Source organism: Cervus canadensis, chromosome 14 (assembly GCF_019320065.1).
Source record: "Cervus canadensis isolate Bull #8, Minnesota chromosome 14, ASM1932006v1, whole genome shotgun sequence".
NCBI classification, from domain to species: domain Eukaryota; kingdom Metazoa; phylum Chordata; class Mammalia; order Artiodactyla; family Cervidae; genus Cervus; species Cervus canadensis.
The window spans coordinates 19,218,846-19,243,046 of NC_057399.1; the positions used below are offsets into that span (position 1 = coordinate 19,218,846).

Here is a 24,201-nt window from a genome sequence, read left to right on the forward strand (position 1 = left end):
CCTGGTTAATAAGGAGCCTTAGTGTTTGGAAGAGAGTAAAAACCTTAATTGACATCCTCTTTGAATTGACTGGTTTTAACCCCAAGAGGTGGAGAAGGCAATGGCACCCCACTCCAGTACTCTTGCCTGGAAAATCCCATGGACGGAGGAGCCTGGTAGGCTGCAGTCCATGGGGTCTCAAAGAGTCAGACATGACTGAGCAACTTCACTTTAACTTTTCATTTTCATGCATTGGAGAAGGAAATGGCAACCCACTCCAGTGGTCTTGCCTGGAGAATCCCAGGGACGGCGGAGCCTGGTGGGCTGCCGTCTATGGGGTCGCACAGAGTCGGACACGACTGAAGTGACTTAGCAGCAGCAGCAACCCCAAGAGGAGGAGCGTAAGATTAGCACCACTTCCCTGAGACTGCTTTTAAACTTGTCTTCAGAGGTGAACAGATCCTCGCGTGTATGACTGATAAATTCAGTGTCTCATCTGTTTTTATTTTGTTCTCTTACTTGCAACTCCAGGCCCTAGAGAATTACTAAAAAGCAAGTGACACCAGTCTCCTGGGACACACTGTTCCCTCACAGACTTGAGTTTTTACTGAGCAAAGTGGATCGTGCCTCTCTCTCTGCACAGTCCACCACCTTGCGAGGCATCATGAAAACCAGATGTTAGTCCCATTTAAGATTTAGTCTAGGGGCTTTCATCAGGAGTATATCGATTTGTAAACATTCTCCCGGGGGTGAAAAGTATTGGAAATTCTCACTGTGGAGTGAAAAACAACTTACCCGGCATAAAGTAAGAATCCTAATTCAGTTCAGTCGCTCAGTTGTGTCTGACTCTTTGCCACCCCATGAACCGCAGCACACCAGGCCTCCCTGTCCATCACCAACTCCCGGAGTCCACCCAAAGCCATGTCCATTGAGTCAGTGATGCCATCCAACCATCTCATCCTCTGTCGTTCCCATCTCCTCCTGGCCTCAATCTTTCCCAGCATCAGGGTCTTTTCCAAGGAGTCAGCTCTTTGGTGAAGAGGTGGCCAAAGTATTGGAGTTTCAGCTTCAATATCAGTCCTTCCAATGAACACCCAAGACTAATCTCCTTTAGGATGGACTGGTTGGACCTCCTTGCAGTCCAAGGGACTCTCAAGAGTCTTCTCCAACACCACAGTTCAAAAGCATCAATTCTTCAGCACTCAGCTTTATTCACAGTCCAACTGTCACATCCATTCATGACCACTGGAAAAACCATAGCCTTGACTAGATGGACCTTTGTTGACAAAGTAATGTCTCTGCTTTTTAACATGCTGTGTATGTTGGTCATAACTTTCCTTCCAAGGAGTGAGCTTCTTTTAATTTCATGGCTGCAGTCACCATCTGCAGTGATTTTGGAGCCCAACAAAATAAAGTCTGACACTGTTTCCACTGTTTCCCCATCTATTTGCCATGAAGTGATGGGACCGGATGCCATGATCTTAGTTTTCTGAATGTTGAGCTTTAAGCCAACTTTTTCACTCTCCTCTTTCACTTTCATCAAGAGACTCTTTAGTTCTTCACTTTCTGCCATAAGGGTGACAGATCATCGTGTTTCTTGGGAGAGACAAAAAGCAGGAAGCCAGCACGGTTAGATTTTCATCACACAACTGAGGCAGTGGGCTGAATGTGCGAGTAGCACTTCTTATCACGAAAATAGGACAGAGCGTCGTGTTTCTCGTTGTGGTCCCTAAAGCTCAGCAAGCTCTCTGAACCTTCCACCTCCAAGTGCATGCTGTGTGTCAGCAGCGTCAGCCTCACCTCCAAGCTTGTTAGAAATGCAGGCTCCTGGGTCCCACCCTAAGCTGAGTCACAGCCCGTGTCCCCAAGTGATTCATAACACATGCTAATTTGGAGAAGCCCACCTCCATCACAGTGCTTCCCAAAGTTAAGCCTACATCAGAATCCCCTGGAGGGCCTGCTAAAATGTAAATTCCTAGGGCTCACCCCCGAAGGTTGAGGGGGTTTTTTTGGTTTTTTTTTTTTTTTTTTTTGGCAGCGCTGCACAGCATCCGAGATCTTAGTTCCCTGACCAAGGATTGAACCCATGCCCACTGCATTGGAGGCATGGAGTCTTAACCACTGAATCACCAGGCAAGTCCCCTGAGATTGAATTTGGTAGATCTGGTTGGAGGTATATGGGTGCTAATGATGCTGATCAGCCACCCACTTTGCTGCCCTTTAGCTTTCCCCTGAGTGAGAAGCTCCTGCCGAGGCCACACAGCATTTGCCAAGTTGGAAAACAGCTAGAACAACTCCAGACTGCAGACACTGGCAAAGCTTTAATGGGACCAGGCCAGTCAGCAGGCTCACCTCCACCATGGCCCTGGGTGCAGCAGCCCTGGGCACAGAGAGACAGCCAGCACCACAAGACATCTCTAGGACCCAGGGCTGGGCACAGCCCACTGTCCTCCCTGTGTCCTAGTGTGAGGCCCCCTTCCAGTAGACCCCATCTGGAGCTTGGGAGATCCAGTCCTGGCTTGAAACTTAATCAGAGAGACCTCAGGTACCTCCTTGTGCATGAACTCAAAGTCAGGACCACTCCTCTCTGCTTTCTTGTGTCTACCCAGGGTCTAACCACTTACTCTTAGACTTCAACCTAAGAAAGATCCCAGTAGGACCCTCCCCTGGGGACCCCATCATACCCATTCTGGAGTGTGCTAATCACAGTGATAAGTCTTTCAGATGGAGGCTACCTGGTTGAGGCCAAGGTGTACATACCCGCTCTTTAGACATGACTTCTCTGAAGGCCACAGTATGATTTTCAGGAATTGCTGTAACTGTAAGTAAGAAAAAAAAGTTAATTCTTCCATCAGGGATGTCACTATGTAACCAACCGTCTTTAGATCCTTTAATTCTTTCAGTGCTTATTAGGGCCTTTGCTTTCCTGCAGTCATGAAATTTTCAACCTGTAAAATCTTTAGCTACAAGAGATCATTTCTTAGTGAATATTGTTTCCAGGCTTAAAATTTTGTTGCTGGTGATGACAATCAGTAAAAGGCACATAGACTGTAAAAATACTATTTTTCAAGGCTGTGTGTATTGTTTATATTAAAGATAAACATGTGCTGTGAAATAAACACTGTCCCTTGAAGGAACCATCCCTCCACATTTAATTACTAATGGTAGATTAGATAATGGTAATTATCTAATGGTAGGCACAAGGTGTAAAGGCAAAGAGATTGTGATGCCACAAACTTGGCCTCTGTGCACCAGAGCCGAATCGAACCTCAGAGACAGTTTTGAATGAAACAGAAAAGAATAGCTTTATTGCTTTTCCAGGCAAAGGGGGACACAGGGGACCCATGCCCTCAGAACGGAGTGTCCCAACCCAGGGGGACTTGGTGAGGAGTTTTATAGCAGTGTTCAGGGAGGGATTGCTGCTGAGGATCAGGGTGTATGCAGGACCTTCACTCCTTTCATCTGGCCTCAGGTGGTCTCCTGATAAGCTTCTATGATTCTGGGGTTTATCCCAACTGTGACCTGTTCTCTGGAATGAAGCGTGTTTCGTCTAATAGTTAATATCTCTCATTTGTTGGGGGTTTTAGTTCTGCAGACAAACTCAAAGGTATTGTTATGTGTCCCCTGAGGCAGAACCAGGACCCTGTCCCAAGGCTGCATCCCTCACTTCCCTGATTAGCAGCTATTTGAACCTGCCCTTTGAAACTCATGGAAGGTCATGGAGGCTGAAGCCTGTTTCCTACAAACAAGAAATGGGGGACAGAGGAAGGCTTCTATGACCGGGAGCCCACAGCATTCTGCGCAATTTCGATTGGTGATGGACTTTATCAGGTTTGGTAAAGGTCTCCTTTTGAACAGGAGACCTTTTCAACTTGATTTGAATTGGAACACTTTATAGAAGAAAAGAGCAAGACATATTCAGGATATAGGAAATTTCTTGGTGAGCTCAACTTCCCAGAACTTTGTCTGGAACAGCAGTCTTAGGGTAATGCAGAAGAGTGTAGTTGGCCTCTGTAATGCTGAACTGTGAAACTCAGGGCACATCCTACATCAGGAAGGCAAAAGCTGAGCAGAATGTGTTAACAGCTTGAACCCTTAGTCTTCAAGGTCATCCTTCAAACATCTTTCATTCACTTCCTTTTAGAAATTTGAGAATGAAGTGGATCCAGCTATATCAATCAGAAGCATTAAATTTTTTTTATTTTATATTGAACTAGAGTTAACAATGTTCTGTTAGCTTCAGATGTACAGCAAAGTGATTCAGTTATAAATAGCATTCTTCTTCAAAGTCTGCGAGTCTGTTTCTGTTCTGTAAAGAAGTTCATTTGCATCATTTTTTGGGGGGATTCTGCATATAAATGATATATTGTTTTTCTCTAAGAAGTATTTTATATATAATAAGATCCAGAAAAAATACAGTTCAAACTAGCTTAAAAACTAAAGAGTACTCAATTGGTTGATGTTACTACAAAATGCAGAAGCATCACCAGGTTTTGGCATGGTTTGACCAAGAAGTTAAAACCTAGTTCCTTTTTCTTCCTGTTTCAAAATGGCTGCTGGAAGCTCAAGGCTACACGCTGCGTCTTCCACTTTTTTCATGAAAGCTGGTTCTCTGTTCCAAAGCTCTTGGCAAAAATCCTGGAGTTTAACTGGACTGGTTGAGCAGCTTGGCTACACTGGTAACCAAAAAACAAGCGAAGCAATAGTCCAAGTGACAGGAACCTGGATTCAGGGCCCAGCCCTGCGTCACCCCAGGTACCAGGAGAATAGGGTTATTTGTTTAGTTGCCAAGTCATGTCTGACTCCTTGTGCCCTATGGACTGTAGCCTGCCAGGCTCCTCTGTCCATGGGATTCTTTAGGCAAGAATACTGGAGTGGGTTGCCGTTTGCTTCTCCAAGGGATCTTCCTGACCCAGGGATCGAACCCACTTCTTGAATAGGATCCTCTGGCTTAAACCATTGAGCCACCTGTTGGCAGTAGACGTGGGCTCAATCCTCAGCAGGCTTTTCCATATTCCCAGACTTGGTCATAACACATAGAACCAAGAAGGGGGATGGAGATTGTTCTCTGCTGTCTGAGAAAAAGCAGGCCCAAGGAGGATTCTCCAAATCTGCCACCTCGGTCTGTGACCCGAGGGCGGGAATGATTTAGAACCAAGTGTGTCTATAGAAGGAAGAGCTGGTGAATAGATGTGGGCTAAGCAAGGAGACTGTCTAGCTTTTGGCTGGTGAGTGATCGATCACCCGAGTCAGAAGTACCCTGGAAACATCTTCATTTGTAAGAGCAGGCTGACTAATTGCTTAAGAATTCATTGAGGTTTTCTGTTACCTAGGCTGACTTGATAGATAGCTTCAGTTGAAAACACTGAAGGTGGTGAGCAATATTACATTTATATCTCCAACTAATTACTATGTATAGGTCCATAGTTCTGTATGAAAATGAGTGAAACTTAAGGAGGCAGTGTGTTCTGATAAATAGGAAATGTGTGACCTAAAAATATTTTTCCATGTGTTTTTCTAATCAGGGAATGTATATTTGTATAGTAAGAAGTAATACTTCTAAAAAATATTGATGCACTTTGGGCAAAGAATAAAGTAACTTTGTTTTGACTGTTATGTAATAGAACTAATTGTGAAGTCCCTAGTCCATATAGCTTAAGAAATGCAAAATGAAGCCTGGTACTTAGTTTTTGATACAGATCTTAAGTATTTGGCCACGAATGAATAATTCTTGGTGGGCATTTGTGACTGCACCAGGTAAAACTTGATTCTCTGGGCTTTGATGATTCTTTTTCTACCTTAAAAGTTGTATCAGTGGATGTTTATTATTATTATTCTCTTCTGCTTGTCAGCCTGAGAGTTCGCCTAATGAAAAGAGCTGCTGAGCCTTTTGCATGTAAACCCTGATGCCATGGAAGCTCAGCCCAAGGCCGCAGAAATTGAATGCATACCAAAGATGGGTTGGACTTAACAAAGCAAACAGTTCCCAGGCTGAGTGATCGTGTAATTCACGCCTTGTTTTTCTGATGATTTTTTTTTTTCAGAACCGGATGGAGGAAAGCAAAGCACTCTTTAGAACAATTATCACGTATCCCTGGTTCCAGAACTCCTCAGTTATTCTGTTCTTAAACAAGAAAGATCTTCTAGAGGAGAAAATTATGTATTCCCACCTAGTTGACTACTTCCCGGAATACGATGGTAAGTCTGCACTCTCCAGGCAGTGCGTTAGCCAGGGAAATATCCCACCTCCTGAGACCAGGGCCAGAGCTGACACATACCCATACTCCCTCGGTGCCTCAGAAGCCTGTGTGTTGGTAATTGATGGAGTATGAATCATTGTCCTGTCTTTTAATGACCTGAAATGTTTCACTTCCCAACAGTGATGAAAGTTACACTTACTTCAAAATATATAAGAAGCTTTCTTTTATATCAGAGGAGGGAACCATCCCCTAGTTTTGCCTGTGTATCAACCATTATAGTTCCCTCTTGAGTTCCCTTTCATTTCGTAATAGTCTGCCTCTCCCTCTCTCTGGAGATAAAACAGAATTTTGTGGTCAAGAGCCCATGGTCTGAAGTCGATCTATCAGCTTCAAATCCCAGTTCTGATACTTCGTATTTGTAAACCTTGATCGAGTAAGTTAGTTGCTTTGGGCTCTAGGACCAAACTTTTGTTTTGTTGACTGGAATAGATAACATAAGTATGACATTTCAGCATGATGCCTGACATAGATATTTTCTTTGGAGGGCTTCATGGGCCCCATGAAGCCCCATCATCCTGAGAGAAGATACCCATCTTTTAAACTCTGCCTGTAACACCCACTTTGGGACTCCTGTGTATGTACTTTGCATTATTTACTTCCTTCTTATAACAGATCTTGCCTCCTCAACTAGACTGAAATCCTGGATGACTGAGCACAATACCCAGCCCCTTCCGAGAAATATTACTTGCTGAGAGATTGGTAACAAAATGCATCCATACCAGCCACTCTCAAACAGGTGAAAGAGTCACAACCACTGCCTTGGAAGAACTTACCTGCAGAACCCACACTCAGCTCCCCACACGTGCTCGAGTCTAGATTAGGAGTGGCTAACTTGGGCTTCCTAGGTGGCTCAGTGGTAAAGATCCACCTGCCAAGCAGGAGATTCAGTTTTGATCCCTGGGTCGGGAAGATGCCCTGGAGAAGGAAATGGCAACCCACTCCAGTATTCTCGCCTGGGAAATCCCATGGACAGAGAAGCCTGGTGGGGTCACAAAAGAGTCAGACATGACTGAATGACTCCTCTTTTTATAAGTAAAATTTTACTGAAACAGCCACACCCACTCCTTTATATGCTGTCTGGCTGCTTTTAGCTACAGCAGCAGAACTAAGTGGTTGTGATAGAGCTCAAGTGGCCCACAAGCTCAAAATATTTACTCTGTGGCCCTTAAACAGAGAGAGCTTGCCAAACCCAGATCTAAGCGAACAGTAGGTAAGAGGACAGACTTTGAATGTCACACAGTACTGTACTGGCTCTGCCACTCACCGGCAGAGGTGCCTCAGTCAAGTGGAACGCCTCAGCTTCCTGCATAAAAAAGAATTGAATGGAATCATGTATGTAAGTCACGTAGCTCAGTGCCTGGCAGACAGAAGAAAAACAAACCCAAAAGTACCTATTACAGAGGTGCAACAAGAGAACGGGCTATTTTTTTTTTTTTTTTTTTTTTTTTTTGAGAACGGGCTATTTTTAAAAAATACTTGATCAGCATCCGCTCTCTGGTGTGTATGTCAACTCAGCAGCGTTTTTGTACTTCTGCGAACTCCTTAAGAAAGGTAATTACTTCAAAACTAGTACTCAGCTTGGCCTCATAGCTTTCCCCGAGATGCGAAGACATCGAGGGTGGAGTTTCACTCATCTTCCATCACACGTGCGTGTGGTGCAGTACTGCTCTTGGAAGGGAGACGTTACATGTTGATGAACTGAAGTTCCTTCTCAGATGCACATAGGATTCTCACGTGTAGGGATGTTATCATACTGGTTTTGTCAGCAAGGTGTTCCCATCCTCTGTCCAAGTAGCGTTTCCTTTGTGCTTTGAGGCTCCTTTAAAAACAAACACTTGCCCAGCCTATTCTCTTCTCCTTTTACTTGGCCGCTAGCCTGCCACCGAATCACTGATGCCCGAGCCCGTGGTCCTCAGCGCTCCTGAGCAAACGGTGGAAGGAGGTAACCTGGCACTCGTTCTCTCCCAAAGCAACAGGCTGAGTCCTTAAACACGAGACCAGCCCAAATAAGATGGGCACGGAGCGCCCGGCTTACCACCCAACACACACGCTTGCCTTAGGCTCCTGGAAGGGGAGACTTGTTTTCATTTTTCTCAGAATTTGGTGAAAATGACCACCACCCCCGACATAGCGCAAGCCTGTAGGCAGCATGTTTTCATAACGTGCATACTTCTGCGATGACAGAGGACAGAGCACAGAGCGGACCCCCAGGGCCCAAGGCTCACACGCAGCACACACACCAGCACCCCGGGGTTGGTCTTCCTGCAGCAAGTGTTGGAGTACGGTTCTTCCTTCTCTCTGCGCCTTCTTCCTCTTCTTCTTACGTATCTCCTTTGTCCAGTGAGTTCCTTAGACTCCCCATCCCTGTAAGTGAGAGCATCTTCCTTCCTATAGTATGAGCCCACTGTGAATGTTGTGAAATCTGAAGATTTTCTTTTTTTTTACTGTCCATCTTTCCTGGTAACACACATTGCACATACAGGAAACTAGTCTGTGGAAAAAGAATAAAAGACACTGATAGTTATTCCTAAAGCAGATGCAGCTGTGATTCCAGGAGACTTCAGGCCCTTGTAAGATGAGCTGAGAGAAAAAATTCTAGGCCTACTCTGCAGTGATATGTTTATAATACACATGTTCATAGTATTATAAATTTCACACTTCCACATTTCTGTACTTACAAGGTCTTAATCATAATGAAAGTCATTTCTCTATTTCTCTTCAGGAAGGAAAATTACCATTTCCACATGGACTTGAATTGCAAAACTGTTCATAGAGACGATGGGATTTTTGTTCCTGCCATGATGGCCATAATGATTTCTTTGTAGTTTATGTTTATTCAGATAACAAATTATGCTTAAAAGCATAGCAGACTCCCAAGTGCTGTTCAGTGAACTTGTTATGTTCTGATATACTTTAGAGTTTAAAAAAAAAAAGTCAAAAGAACAGACTTTTGTTTCCCAACAAGAACAAGTAAAAGTTCATTCACAAGCCAGAAAGATAATGTTCTTTTGTGAAAATGGAAAACTGCATCAGTTCTAACAATCTGTTAGTCCGTCTCTGGGAGTTGGTGAAAGATAGGGAAGCCTGGTGTGCTGCAGTCCACAGGGTCACAAAGAGTTGGACGTGACCGACCTACGGAATAATGACAACAATCACTACTCTGGAATTATGTTAACAATAGTATATTAAATAAGCTAGGACACTAACGAATTTGTCTCACATATTTTTAGTTGGGCACTCTTTAATTCAGTATGGTGCCAGTCTTCTTAATCATCAACAGTTTCAAATCTGGGCTAAGTCAGAAATTCAGACCTTCCTTTTGTAAGCTGTACAAGTGAGAATAATCTGCTTTCATAACTCTTCCTCCCAAAAATATCTGGCAGTTGGATATAAACTTATTTGCTTATAAGATTGGTTTGAAAAGTTTTCAAGTTGGCTTTCTGAAGCTTACCATGTATTTTGTTAGAATCTGTAGACCCTCAGTAGAATTGTCCAAGATTTCTTTATCCCAACCAGTAAATAACAATATTGATTTAAAAAAAAGTCTAAGCTGTGGATCCCAAGAGGGTTTTCTGAGAGAGGAGGAATGCAGGTTATAGTGCTTATCCCTCTTTCTTGGTATAGAGCTAACTGGAAAATGGGAGAAATTCAGATGCATAGTGCCACAAAGATGCATATAAGAAAGGTGCTCATTCTAGAATGACAGAAAATGAAATAAATTATATAAAGAAAAAAGAAAGTGCTCAGTCCTTGATAGGTGGTAATGTTTTCGTATTGCTTTTAATTTACAAGTTTTAAATTAACATATTTCTCAAGGTCTATTATGTTTTTAAAACAGCTCTGTTGAGGTATGATTCACATACAATATATAATTCATCCATTTAAAGCATATCATTCAATTCTTTTTTATACATGTCATTAGTTTCATAAATTATGGTAAAATACATGTAATGTGAAATTTTGTCATTTTAACCATTTTTAGGCATGCAGTTCAGTGATACTATAATTACATTCACAGTGCAGAACAACCATCTCCATTTCCAAAACTGTATCATTGCCCCCCAAAATTCTATAATCATTAAGCAATATCTCCCCATTTTCCCTTCCTCCTAACCCCTGTTAAACCCTAATCTACTTTCTATCTCTATAAATGTGCCTTTTCTCAATACTTCACCTAAGTGGAATCATGCAGTATATGTTGTTTTGTGTCTGACTTATTTTACCTGATGTGTTTTCAAGGTTCATACATGTTGTGGCATCTGTCAGAATTTCATTTTTATGGCTGAATAATATTCCACTGTCTGTATACACTCCCCTTTGTTTTTCCATTCCTCTGTTGATGGATCCTTGGGTTGGGTAGATACCTAGGAATAGAATTTGCTGGTTCATCTGGTAATTCTGTGTTTAGCTTTTTGAGGAGCCATTAAACTGTTTTCCATTTTACATTCCTAGCAACAATGCACAAGGATTCAGATTCCTCCACATGCTTGCTAAAACTTGTTATCTTCCACTTGATTTGATTATAGCCGTTCAGGTAGATGTGAAGTGGTATCATATTGTGGTTTTAATTTGCATTCTCTAATAGCTAATAATGTTTATCTTTTCATGTGCTTATAATGAGCATCTTTTCATGTGTTTATTGGCCATTTGTATATCTTCTTGGGAGAAATGTTTATATAAATCCCTTGCCCATCTTTTATCAGGTTGTCTTTCTATTGTTGAGTTGTAGGAGTTCTTGGTATATTCTGAATATTTATCCGTTATCAGATGTATGATTTGCAAGTGTTTTGTCCCATTCTGTAGGTTATCTTTTTTTGTAATTCTTTTTTAAATTTATTTTTATCGAGGTATAGTTGAATTACAATGTTAGTTACTGCTGCACAGTCAAGTGTGTAGGTTGTCTTTTTACTTTCTTAATAATGTCCTTTGATGTGCAAAAGTTCTTAATTTTGATTAAGTTCAATTGATCTGTTTTCTTTTTTGTTGCCTGTGATTTTGGTGTCATATCTAAGAATCTATTGCAAAATTATCAAATAAGTTCTTAATATATCCTGATAAATGTATCATAATCCTTTTTAAGAACATCTAAGACAGTGCTTGGTACATAAGAGACCCTGGATAAATGTAAGAAAACGTAAACCAGCTTTTTTTTAATCATCACATGTAGTGAATTAAATTCTACGTAAATGTGGTTTTTATCAGAAACACCAGAAATGAGCCTGCAGAGGACAGTTGCAGACAGACCAGAGGTTAAGAAACAGGTTTTCTATTCTTAGATTTCAGTCTGGAGACTGTAAAATGATTGATACAGAAATGGGAGCAGGTTGGGTGGGGAGCACAGAGGGGCAAATTGACGAGAGAGCTTGAGGCAGTTATATCATATGCTCACTTGTTATGCAGCTGAAACCAGCACAATTAACTGAATCCAACCAGAAGTAAGCTAATCACATCCCTATCTGAAGATTCTGCAGTAGCTCCTTATGTCCCAAAGAATCAGAGCTAAACTTAGCCTGGCCTTCACGCTACTTGCCTGTTCTCACAAGATCACATTCTCTGGATGCTTGGAGATGGATGGATGGGCAGTGAAACTGAGAAAGAGGAACCATGACACATAGTCGTGTTGGAGAAGATGCTTCTAACAGATCAGATCTGCCGTGAAGAGGTCTTCATGAGCTTTAGTAAACATTGAGCAAATGCATTAACAGATCAGCCAGCTGACAAATGTCCCTCTTCTCCCTTGGCCAACAGGACCCCAGCGAGATGCCCAGGCAGCTCGAGAATTCATCCTGAAGATGTTCGTGGACCTGAACCCAGACAGTGACAAAATCATCTACTCACACTTCACATGCGCCACAGACACCGAGAACATCCGCTTTGTGTTCGCTGCTGTCAAGGACACCATCCTCCAGTTGAACCTGAAGGAGTACAATCTGGTCTAATTGTGCCTCCTCGACACCGCCCTTCCCTTCCCTGGTGGGCTAGTGAAGCTAAACAAGAGGGACTGTATTTCTGTGGAAAACAATTTGCATAATACTAATTTATTGCCGTCCTGGACTCTGTGTGAGCGTGTCCACAGAGTTTGTAGTAAATATTATGATTTTATTTAAACTATTCAGAGGAAAAACAGGATGCTGAAGTACAGTCCCAGCACATTTCCTCTCTTTTTTTTAGGCAAAATCTTGTGACTCAATGTATTTTAAATTCTCAGTCATGCACTCACAAAAATAAGAGCTGTTTCTTCCTCTCTCTCTCTCTCTTTCTTTTCTATTAAGCAAAATGAAGTTGATTTTCCTTTTCCCAACCCATCCCTTCCTCTTGATTTTTCCCACATTACAATGGCCTTTATCCTAGTTCCATTCTTGGTCAAGTTTTTCTCTCAAATGATACAGTCAGGACAATGTCATTCAATTTAAGCCATCGACTCAGCTTAATTTAACAGTTTGTGGTTTTTGCTGAAGGATTATAAGTATTAATACTGTGGTTTTAAATGTATTGCTCTGGATACACATATAGAGGTCTTTTTATATAAATATATTGTCTTGCCTCACTTTGGGCTGGGACAGTGGATGCCTGTTTAACGGTTAAGTGTCTTGTTTTTTTTTGTTTTTTTTTTGAAGTTTACCTTCAGCCATAACTGGTTACTCAGCAAACCATATAGAAGTCAGTAAAGCAAGGGCCAAGACACACAGAAGGAGTTCTTCCTTTTGAAATATCATGTGCCATTGTTCTTCCTCCATTTCTTGCCATTTTTTTCTCCACCCTCTTTTCTTCAAATTGCAGATGCCAAAAAAATACGCCAACAGACACTACATTATCCCAATGGCTGCTGCCCAGATCCTTCTTATAGGTTGCTCTTAATTTTTTTTTTCCTAAAACTTTTTCTCCCTCTTTTTTTTTTCTTAGTGTTTGTTCCACAATTTTAAAATGACTTTTAACTATAGATATGTGTTGCCAAAGCTGGCTTTGAAAAAAAATTAATGAGAGCTTAAAAGATGAAAGCCAGTACCTTAAAATGTAAGAGAGTAAGACTGTGAAGCCTAAAATGCTTGTGCTGAGAATGAACCTGAAACACCGTTGCCAAACTGTTGGTCACTGTAAATTTCATTCTTACAGTCCATCCTTTTCTTTGCCCTTAAATCACATGGTTTAGTGTCCACATTCCATGTTGAGCGTCTAAGTCAGCAATGTGGAAAAGCTGTCTTGTGTGATACCCCATGAAATCTGCTTTTATCTTTTCATTTGAAGCCAGTTTTACTCTCTTTGTGTTCTTTAAGGTCAAGTAGGTCTGCCGAAAACATTGGTCAATAGTATTACTCTGACCCCTTTAATTTGCAGACTCTGAAGTTACTGCTAGTTTACCATCTTTGGGATCTTAAACTGGTGACTGATTGAGTTGAACTTAAGGAAGATTTGTGGACTGAAACTCAAAAGTAACCTCTCTGTTCTATAAAATGTGTATCTGTGTAACTGAACATAGTAGGAGAGAGATCTAGAATTCTATATGTGCAATTTTTCAACCAATGCAAAAAACACAGCACATGTATTGATGATCTTCTGTCAAGCAGCTTGAATTGAAATATAATTTAAGAAAATAAATCATGATGGTTTAAACCTGCTGGGAAGGTAGAATTAGGCCATGATCCTGGTCTAATTTTACTACAGTACTATTTGGCAGGAGTCTATAATCTTTCATGTAAATCACTGTTTTGGAACAACAAAGGAGAAAGAAAATTAATGGCTTATCAGATGAGTACCAGAGTTATTCAGTAATAATGGAATGTTCCCATTCTTTACTCTGCCAGCCTCAAAGTACACAGGTTACCTGGTTTTTCTCTCCTTGTTCAGAAAGCACCTGTAATTTAATTAAGAAACAGACTGCCTGTAGGTATAGTGCAATTATGAATGCTCTAATCATTGTACATACATCTCTCTCTTGATATTGTATCATCCATACTGGCTTTGTAATCATTAATTTTTTGGCAGATTGAATGTGCTGTATTGATATGTATCTATGTAATTGTATTGTATGTCTCATAGCTAATTCACATTTTGAATAATGTTATTTTATTTACTTTTTTAAGAGAGGAGAATGTAAATTTGTCAGTTTATTTCTGACTAGGGATTTTTTTTTCCATTTAGAAAAGAAAAAAAAAAAACCTTACTATCGTACAGAGCGGTACTAGCATCGTGCTATATAAAATCATTTGCACATTCCTAAGTAGAGGTATACTGATTATAAGACCCAAAGGTAATTTCATAAGCAAAATACATAAAATCAGTTGGAGCTTTTATACAAACATGGAAACCAACTTTGTAGAACTTTTGCCATTTGACCTAGGATTGGAATATGAGCTTTTATACAATTCATATTCTTATTTGGCAAATGCACAGTTTAGTATTACCTCTCTGATGGCCTTTATTAGAAAGGCAGTTTTAGAAGCTATTGTGATCCACTAAGGAAATGTTTTAATAGCTAGCGACCACTGCTTGCCTGAAAGGGCGATCTTAAATTTGGTGCAGCAAAAAACAAAACAAAAAAAAGAAAAAAAAGGAAAAAAAAAAGTATAAACAACATTTGAAGGCCTACAGTGTGTATAGCGAAAACCTCATCACAAGATCATAAGTGTTACAGTTTTAGGGAATCAGGATATTCTATTTAATAGAGCTATAGTAGATGTAGTCAATTAAACCTGATCTCAGAGCTCCAAGAAGCTGAGCAAAACAGGGAAAGATTGTTATATTTGTCTTCATGAAATTGGGATGGAATTGCTATGCAGAATTGAGGTTTGTGGTTTCACTGTTCATCTTAGGGTGCATGATAAGATCCCTTTTCTTCAGAAGGGAAAAAATTGATCACCCTAGTTACAGTGATACATAGAAACCGAATTGTATCCACACTAGTCAATTGAAGCTAAAGGATTTTCTTTTTTGTTTCTTTGGGGTTTTACTGAATGGGCTGGGGTGGGAAGGGATTCTTTTCAGTTTTGTATAAAAATGAAGTTTACTCATGCTTTATATTATTATTGTGATTGCAAGCGTTCTAAGCGTGTGCCGCTGGACCCCTCTTGTTGATGCTCTCAGTAACGGAGGCCTGTGGCAAGTTGTGTGGTGACTTGGGCATGTCTTATTCAAAAACAAAAACACAGAAACCTTTCTTCCGCAGACCAAGGCAAGCAGCCGTCTCATGACTCACTTAACACATTGCAGTGTACCAGTTTACAGATGATTTTGCCCTTTTTGCGTGACATGGCAGTTCCAACCCACAGAGAATCCCTTGTTTGTAAATTGGAGGTTTGTACTATGCCTTACAGAGCTTAAATTCAGAAGTTTGTGCCTCATCTCTGAAACAAAGGGAAATAACACACCCATTCAAAAGTAAATAACTCCCCTCAAAGTGTTTGTTTTTCGATCCATTTTCATATAAAGAGCTCTGTTGAATGTCATGAATAGAGTGGGGGAGAAAATATTCTAGAAACCTGCATATGTTGTTTACTAGCAGATGACATCTACAAAAGGTATTTGAAGAACACCGAAACTTGTAATTTTTTGTAGATAAGCTAGCAGGTCTAATATTTAAAAAGGTAATTCAGCTAAAGGACAATTTACTTTTTGTACTTGAGACTATCTTGATTGTCAAGGTGTACGAACTGTAATTTTAAAATTTATACTGCCACATGATTGTAAATTTTAGTTGTCTTAAGTTAGTAATGGGGTGAAAAGCTATTTATGCTGGATATGGGTCAAAAATGACTATTATTTGCAAAAAAATATATAAAAATAATGGGAAGAAAGGGCTGCATAATGAGATACTGCAAGACTCAGATACTGGTTGGAAATAATCTTCAAGTTACCCTCAATTTCCCTTTGTTTTCAGTTTCACAAAAAGAATGAATGAAATGAAATATAGCAGAATGTTAACCCATATAAAAATAAAGTGTACCCAAATATTGTAACGTATATTGCTGCTCTTCTTAAAATTAAATAAGGGTTTAAAACCACTTAATTGGTAATTGACAACATCTCAATTGACAGATAAGGTGTGCTTGGTATACATATTTTCTTCCAAAGATTTTTCTTTGGTTAGAAACACACAAAAATTAAAACTAGTAATATTGTATGTTTATCTATCTCTACATATTTCCAGCATATGTAGCATTAATAGATCTGTCCTGGTAACTATGTCTTTGGGATTTCATTTTGATTCCATCAATTTAGGAAAAGAAATGGCTTAGTTGTATACAATTAGCTAGAGATTTTTGGAGCCAGGCACCTGCTTCGTAGATACTTAGTATAAAGTTGCCATTTGTTTTTCTCACAGAATAACAATTTCTTGCTGTCTCAACTACCAATGCTCTTCAGTAACCCTCTTGCCTCTAGAATCATCTGTTCAAAGTATGCATACACACCTAGCACATAGTAGGTGCTCAAGTATTAATTTTCTTCTTACCTCCCTTATCATGTAACCTCCATTTCCCTGTATGATTCCAGCCCAATAGTAAACAACATTTACACGTTATGAAAACATCTATGGGTAAAATTGGATCTCACTTGGATGAAGGAATTCTAACTTCCATATAAGCTTTGGTAGACAGAAATAAAAAAAAAAACAGGGAGGAAGATATTCTTCAGTAGAATATTTTTAAATTTAGAAAAGAAAGATGGAAAATTACTATGTAACTTTGTTCAGGTTACTTTGACTGAAACACATGTTTTTGGTGGATTTCTTTTCCTCAAAGAACTCTCTAAATGCAACTTGCTGGATTCCTCACCTGTCATCATGTTGGAAACCCTTCCTAGACTTATGTATTTAGGGAGTTTTGTCAGAAAACATTTTTAACTTGCAGTATTTAAAAAGAATCATATTTACTGTTCTTAAAATGTCATTCAAATGCATGTATTGTCTATTGTTTGGGGATGGGAACTAGTTTTGCAAAAAAAAAACACCTAATGTTGTATAATAATGCCCCAATGATCTTGCTGGTTAAAAATACAGTATTTTTGGCCATAAGTTTGTACTACAGTATTCTTCATTCTTGAGTTTTCCTTCTCTTGAAGTTGCCTAAGCCTCTCCTAGAATGTTTTTGCATTATAAGGAGTATTGGGATCAGTCGTTCCTTCTCTAAAGCGCTGTATGATGAATATCCACTTCCCAAAGTAGACAGGTTCAATAGTTTTTAAACAAATAAAAAAGAATTTCCTTTCTGAATATAATCAGAAATTTCCAGCTTCTTTAGTGGAAACATTTATATTGATAGTATTTATCAAATTTCTTTTTCTAAAAATCTTGCCCTAATTTAGGTTGCAAGCAATTTGTTAAAACAAGGTTAAATAGCTGCTCAGTAAAGACTTATAACAAGCCACCTGTCTTCACCTGAGGCCGTCTCTTCAGAGAAAGAATGCAGGCCTCACAGGCAGAGGCTTGGCTTAGAGTTTCCCGTCTCAGGCCTGGGAGTGAAAGGTCCACTCCACGTGACAAATGGACCTGAGGTAGATGTCCTCTAAGACTGTGACTTTTAGAAACATACATCAAGGCTTTTGAGAGGAGCTGAAATCTAGCTTTTCTATTTCTAGCAGTTTTGTGAAGTTGGGGTGATAGCGGCAAGTTCTTTCCAGAAAATTGCCATGTATGGAGGGATGTGAAACCGTAACAGGAGACTCCTGCTCCTGTGATAAGGTTTTGTATTTGGCAGCCCAATCCTTGCTTATGGAATTTTGTATCTTTTAAAATCATATTCTGTCCATATACTTGTGAAAACAAAGTGTCATTTTTACTTAAAGCCTTAGTTTTAAGGCTCTGCTATCCTTTCCATGTTTTAGAGACTATTTTCAGTCGATGGTGTCCCTTCTCTTTGGATCTTCCTATGAAGGAAATGATGTGCTGGGGACTGTCATTACTAGTACAGGCCTGGAGTGATAGTTCTCACAGCCTCTCTGCCCAGAAACAGGGGTGTTGAGCAGTAGCCCTAGCACTCCTCACTCTGGTTGGGCTTTGACCCACCAGGACCTGACCTTTGGTCCATCTCTATCATCATCTTGAAGACCCCTCCACGCACAGAAGAAGACAGGAACTCATTGAATATTATTTGAGCCAAACATTTTAACTTGACCTTTCAACTCCTAGGGCAAGCCTGCCTAGTCAGGTTTTTTTCTGACCTATCCTGGAAACAATAAAAGAGTTGTTGAGAGCTGCTCTGCCTGGCCCTTCATCTTCCCTGCCTCCTCCCGTTTTTCTCTTAGGATGTGATAGGCAGTTTCTCCTCTTGAAATGCCAATTCAACCAGAGCAAAGAGGCGGGAGTAGAACTTGACACCAAGGAACAACAGTGGTTCACTTGACAATGTGTACAGAGCAACTTCTATAGTTAGCCAGCGTCTTATTTTTCTCTTTTGTTGTCTGATTCTGAGTCATTTCCATGTTCATCAGCTACTCTGTATTTATTTAAAGCCCTTACTGAAGTGTTGATCGGGTTTGGAGAGTGAAAAGCCGTGGTTAAGGGTAGGTTTCTGGTTGTTCTCTTAAGTTATGTATGCATTACCTTTGTTTCATTGCCAAGGCTAACTAAAATTTGGGTCCAGGTGTTACAAGGCACTGAAAAGTGGAAGGCGCTCAGTCGGGTTAGATTCTTTGTGACCCTGTGGCTCCTCTGTCCATGGAATGCCCCAGGCAGAATACCAGAGTGGTTGCTCTGCTTAGCTGCTCAGTCATGTCCAACTCTGCGACCCCATGGACTGTAGCCTGCCAGGCTCCTCTGTCCATGGGATTCTCCAGGCAAGAATACTGGAGTAGGTTGCCATGCCCTTCTCCAGGGGATCTTCCCAACCCAGAGATCAAACCCAGGTCTCCCATGTTGCAGACAGATTCTTTATCATCTGAGCCACCAAGGAAGCCCCAAGGCACTGAACCCAGTCTATTTTAAGGGAGCCTCCTAGACCCCTGCAAAACAAGGCCCTGGTTAGAAAATGAGGGTCTCTTTAAAATCTAAGAAGATACACAGGGAATTCTGAAAAGATTCTTTTTTTCTTTGAATTCTTATCCCTCAAGACTTGAAATCTGATCTGGGTTGATTTTCTCTCTTCCTGTTTTCTTCAAGAATGCAAAAGGCCAGATATTTTTCTGTTCCAAAAACCCAGTGGGTAAAATAAGGCAGCTTACCCTCTTTAATTAAGAGGGTAATCAAACCAAACCATAGTAGCAAAGAGCTGATGGGGTTCCCTTTGGCACAGGCCTTTGACCACACTGCTTTGGCCCTTGACAGCCTTGAAGGAGGAGTTTTGCAGTTTAGAGGACTATGGGCCTGTCCCATTGAGATGGGCTGCTGAAACTTTTAAAAGGTCCCTGAAACTTTCATTCTGTTTTCAGTTTACCCAGTATATTTCTATGGTGGGTATTTTAAGCATCTTTAGAGATAAGAGTGCCAGGATAAAACAACGGCAGGTGAAACTTGGCAAACTCTAGAAGTCTGCAATTGGAATTCCACACTGTGTGCCTAGCTGCTAGGAAGCTCCCATAGCTACTGACAAGACCATTTTTGTGTCTACTCTGAGATTCCCCTGACCTAGGACACCAAGCCTCTTAGGAATCCCACACTTGCCGTTGGGGCACATATGAGGTACAGGGCCCACATCAGTTGCTGGAGATGCAATGGCTATGTTCCCAGGCTCAGAGAAGCATTAGCAAAAGGGGCCTGCTTTCTTTTCATGGAATATGAGATGACCCACCCAGTGGTATCCTGATAAACGGTTATCAGGGAGCAGTGCAGAACTGTGGTACTGGTAATGCGTGCTGATTTCCATGGTTGAAATACTCCTCCACCATTCCCAATTTTAAGCTACTGATTTTTAAGGTCACTACTTAAGTCCCAGGTAGCACAGTGGTAAAGAATCTGCCTGCCAATGCAGGAGGTACAAGAAATGTGAGTTCTATCCCTGGGTCTGGAAGATCTCTTGGAGGATGAAATGGCAACCCACTCCAGTATTCTTGCCTGGGAAATCCCATGGACAGAGGAACCAGGCAAGCTACAATTCCATTGGGGTCCCAAAGAGTTAGACATGACTGAACATGCATGCACACACAAGTGACTAATGATATTGAGCATCTTTTCAAGCTTTGGTTTATCTTTGGTGAAATGTCTATTCAAGTCCTTTGCCCATTTAAAAATCTTAAACGGGTTATTTGGTACTTTGTGTTAGACTGCAGGAGTTCATTATATATTTTGAATATTAAATGCTTATCAGACATGATTTGCAAACATTTCCTTCCCCTCCACAGGTTGCTTTTTACCTTAATAATTTTCTTTTGATGCATAAAAATTTTTAACTTTGGTGAAATATAATTTTTTTCTTTTCTTGCTTTTTGGTGTTATATCTAAAAGACCATTGCCTAATCCACAATCACAAAGTGGTACTCCTATGTTTTATTCTAAAAATATTATAGTTGTAGCTCTTACATTTAAGTCTTTGATTCATTTTGAGTTGATTTGTATTTGATGTGAGTAAAGTATGAAGTAACATTTTTAAGTGGTTATATTTTAAATAATCACATAAGTGGCAATGTAAGATCCCCTTTTGTCTCTTGATTCATAAAGCCAAAATATTTACTATTTAGCCCTGTATAGAAAAGTTTGCGAACCACTTTGGCCAGGTGCAGTCCTTGCAAATAGAGTGTTTAATAAATGTTGAACAAATAGACTCATTCAACAAATATTTAACCCTTCTACTGACTAAAAGGACTTACCAATAGATTATGGGATGGGAGGGGTTTCAAAATTGGAGTGAGAACTCATTACATCCAAGCAGGAATTAATTATACCTAGGGGAGAAGAAGGCAAGTACTAGAGATTAAATATTTTTCTGGGCAAAGGCCAGTCCTGAGCGGTGATTAAAAACTGAGATGTAAGAACTATTTCACATATTTTTAGAACAAGACGCATAACAATTTGGAAAGACATATGACACAGTGTACACACGTACACACACATTTCCCTTTCCACGCAAAAGTCAAAGGAAATTTATAGAGATAGTGAGCCACCAAAAGGGCTAGAATTACTGTCTCATGAGAAGGAAAAAACATTTGTAACATAGGGCAAGGCAAGTCTTTGGTTCACTCTTTTTTGTTAGTAGGAGATAGTCTTCATATGCAGGAAAATATGTGTATTACTGCCTATCTGTGGAGCCAGAATTTCCGTGAAAATGCTCTTGCAGCTGAAATCCGTCTCCCTAATGATAGTCCTCCCAAGCAGACCTAGCTGTTGCTCTTCACAAGGGAGAGAGGAATACATGTCACATCAATCTCTCTCAATGGACAAAACCATAAGTGGAGCAAAAAAAATCAAGAAAGAATTCGTCTCCCTGCGACTCTATGGTTCCTCAGAATCTCCCAACAAGAAATCCTTCAAGCAGCATATTTCGTGATAGATTCGGTTTGACTGTAACAAGAAACTCACCTGAACAGTGACTTAAACCAGAGGCTTTTCCATTTTTCCGGCATAAAAGGTGCGGAGGTAGCCAGACCAGGGCTCGTCAAGGCTGCTGCCACCCTGCCATCCTTAGTCTGTAGTTTGATGCTTCAGGGTCACCAATGGCATCTCCACCTCCACCTTCCTATCCCTGAACTGGGAAGGAGGAAGGGGAAGATGTGTGTGCCGGGTGAGTCTGTTGAAGGAAGGGGGACCCGAGAGTGGGCTTCTGTCTACCATTTAGAAGTGAACTGTCCAAGGAGACACGTGTGCTGACAAAGAAACAGGCTTTATGGGCACGGGGCGCCCGGGTGGAGAGTAGCAGGGTAAGGAAACTCAGGAGAACTGCTCCACGACATGGCTCAGAGCCTCGGGTTGTCTCCAGCCAATCATTTGGACTCGAGGTCCTTCCTGGTAACCTGCGCAGCGCTCAGCCAAGATGGAGGTTCCAGCGAGGATCATTCTGGGAGGTTAGCAGGACAGATGGGCTGACATCTCCTCTCTGTTTTTGACCTTTCCCTAATTCTTCTGGTTGGTGGTAGCTTGTTCGTTCTGCATTCCTTACCAGGACCTCCTGTTGTTAAAACAACTCATGTATGTGGTTACTATGGTAGTGTTTCCCCTAATGAATCCTCACTCTTTTCTAAAACCTTCCCCCAGTGACTTTCATTTCCATCTCATCAGCCAGAACTGTGTCACATGGCAACTTCTAGCTTCAAGAGAGATTGAAAACATAGCTTTTTAGTTAGGTACAATTTTTCCTTTAAGTCAGAAAAAAGAGGAAATGGATATTATGTCCTAAGAGTGTCTGCCACAAATAAACCTTTGATTTGGAAAAGCCAGTATGCCAGGTGTCCATCCTCTAGTTAATATCTTGAATTGGTCCTTCTCAAATTTTAACATGCATACGAATCACCTGGGAATATTGTTAAATCAAAATACAGATTTTGATTCAGTAGATCTGGGGGATGGCTGCGGGGGTGGGGTGGGATGGAGGCGGACTGGGGCTTTAAATGTGGAAGAAAGTCAGCTGACCACACTTTGAATAGCAAGGGCTCAAGTCACTGGGTTTTCTCATCCATCGATCAAAAAAGAAATCAACTATTCTCTTGTTTTTTATTTGTTTTAATGTATGAGTTTAAATTTTTAAGTCACATATTCCCACTGTGTGTGTGTGTGAGTGCTCAGTCGTGTCTGACTCTGTGACCCCATGGACTGTAGCCCACCAGGCTCCTCTGTCTGTGGAATTTTCCAGGCAAGAATACTGGAGAGGGTTGCCATTTCCTACTCCAAATATAATGAAATAAGAACTACCTAAATGACCTGTACTGTTCTTGCCAATATTTTTTAACTAGAATCAAATAATGAGGAACCCTCAGATAAATTGAAGCTGTGGGATATTCTACAAGTGGCCTGAACTTGTCAAAAAAAAATCAATAGCATGAAAAGCAACAAAAGGCAGGAGGAAGGCTCTAGATTAGAGACTAAGAAGATAAAAACCAACTGCAGAGGGTAAGCTTTGATTACATCTTAGTTTTTTTTAAAGCTATAAAATATATTTTTGAGGCAACTGGTTAAAATTAAATATGTACTGTACATTAAATTATATACAAAATTGTTAAATTTCTTAGGTGTGATCATCATACAGAGTTTTTGCAAGAAAATATCCTGATTCTCAGGCAACATTGGTTGAATTATATAGGGGAGAAGTGTCATGATGTCTGTAACTTACTTTCAAGTAGTTTAGCAAATATACATTTTGAGAGAGTGAGAGAAGATAAAACAGATATGGGGGAAGTGTTCACAATGGGTGAAGAGTTTACGGGTGTTCATTATAGCATTCTTTCAAATTTTTTCTACACTCGAACAATTTTCAAATAGTAAGTAAGGAAAATTTTAGTCATACTAAAGTTTTATAGCACACAGAGATAGAAATTAATTTTTAATTTTATTTAGAAGTATTCTGAGTAACCACCCCCCCCCCCCCACCATGTGGGCTTCCCAGGTGGCTCAGTGGTAAAGAATCCTCATGTCAAGTAGGAGACACGGGTTTGATCCCTGGGTCAGGAAGATCCCCTGCAGAAGGGATGGCAACCCACTCCAATATTCTTGCTTGGAAAATCTCACGGATGGAGGAGCCTGGTGGACTAAACATTGCTTCCATACACACACCCCACCCCCGCATCCTCGCAAGGGAGGCTCTAAAGTAGCCCAGTATGATTATGGTTAAGAGTAAAGATGTGAGAGGCAGATAGTTCTGGGTTTAACAGTTCTGGGTTCACCACTTCCCTAACCTTAACCTCTACAAACCTCAATGTTCGCGTCTTTAAAGATGGATAAAGGTGGATAAGCCTGCACCTTTCAATGAGATGATCCACCAACAGAATTTTATGCTGTGCCTGGAACATATTCATGACAATGAATGGAGCTATTGTTGCTGTCTTCTAGTGTTAAGAGGTGAGGGCAGGCAGGAGCTGGATGGAAAAAGGGAGGCAAATCAAGAACCCT

At 40.6% G+C, this 24,201-nt stretch overlaps 1 protein-coding gene across 1 annotated transcript in view; it reads left to right on the forward strand.

Moving 5' to 3' along the window:
• The window catches only part of GNAQ (G protein subunit alpha q), a 303,060-nt gene extending 285,813 nt beyond the window's left edge, over nt 1-17,247 (forward strand). Inside the window, exons 6-7 of the mRNA XM_043486867.1 lie at nt 6,024-6,177; nt 11,988-17,247. Coding sequence (XP_043342802.1) covers nt 6,024-6,177; nt 11,988-12,178 — 345 coding nt within the window. The 3' untranslated portion in view covers nt 12,179-17,247. The remainder of the gene's footprint in view (nt 1-6,023; nt 6,178-11,987) is intronic.
• The last annotated feature ends 6,954 nt before the right edge of the window (nt 17,248-24,201 follow it).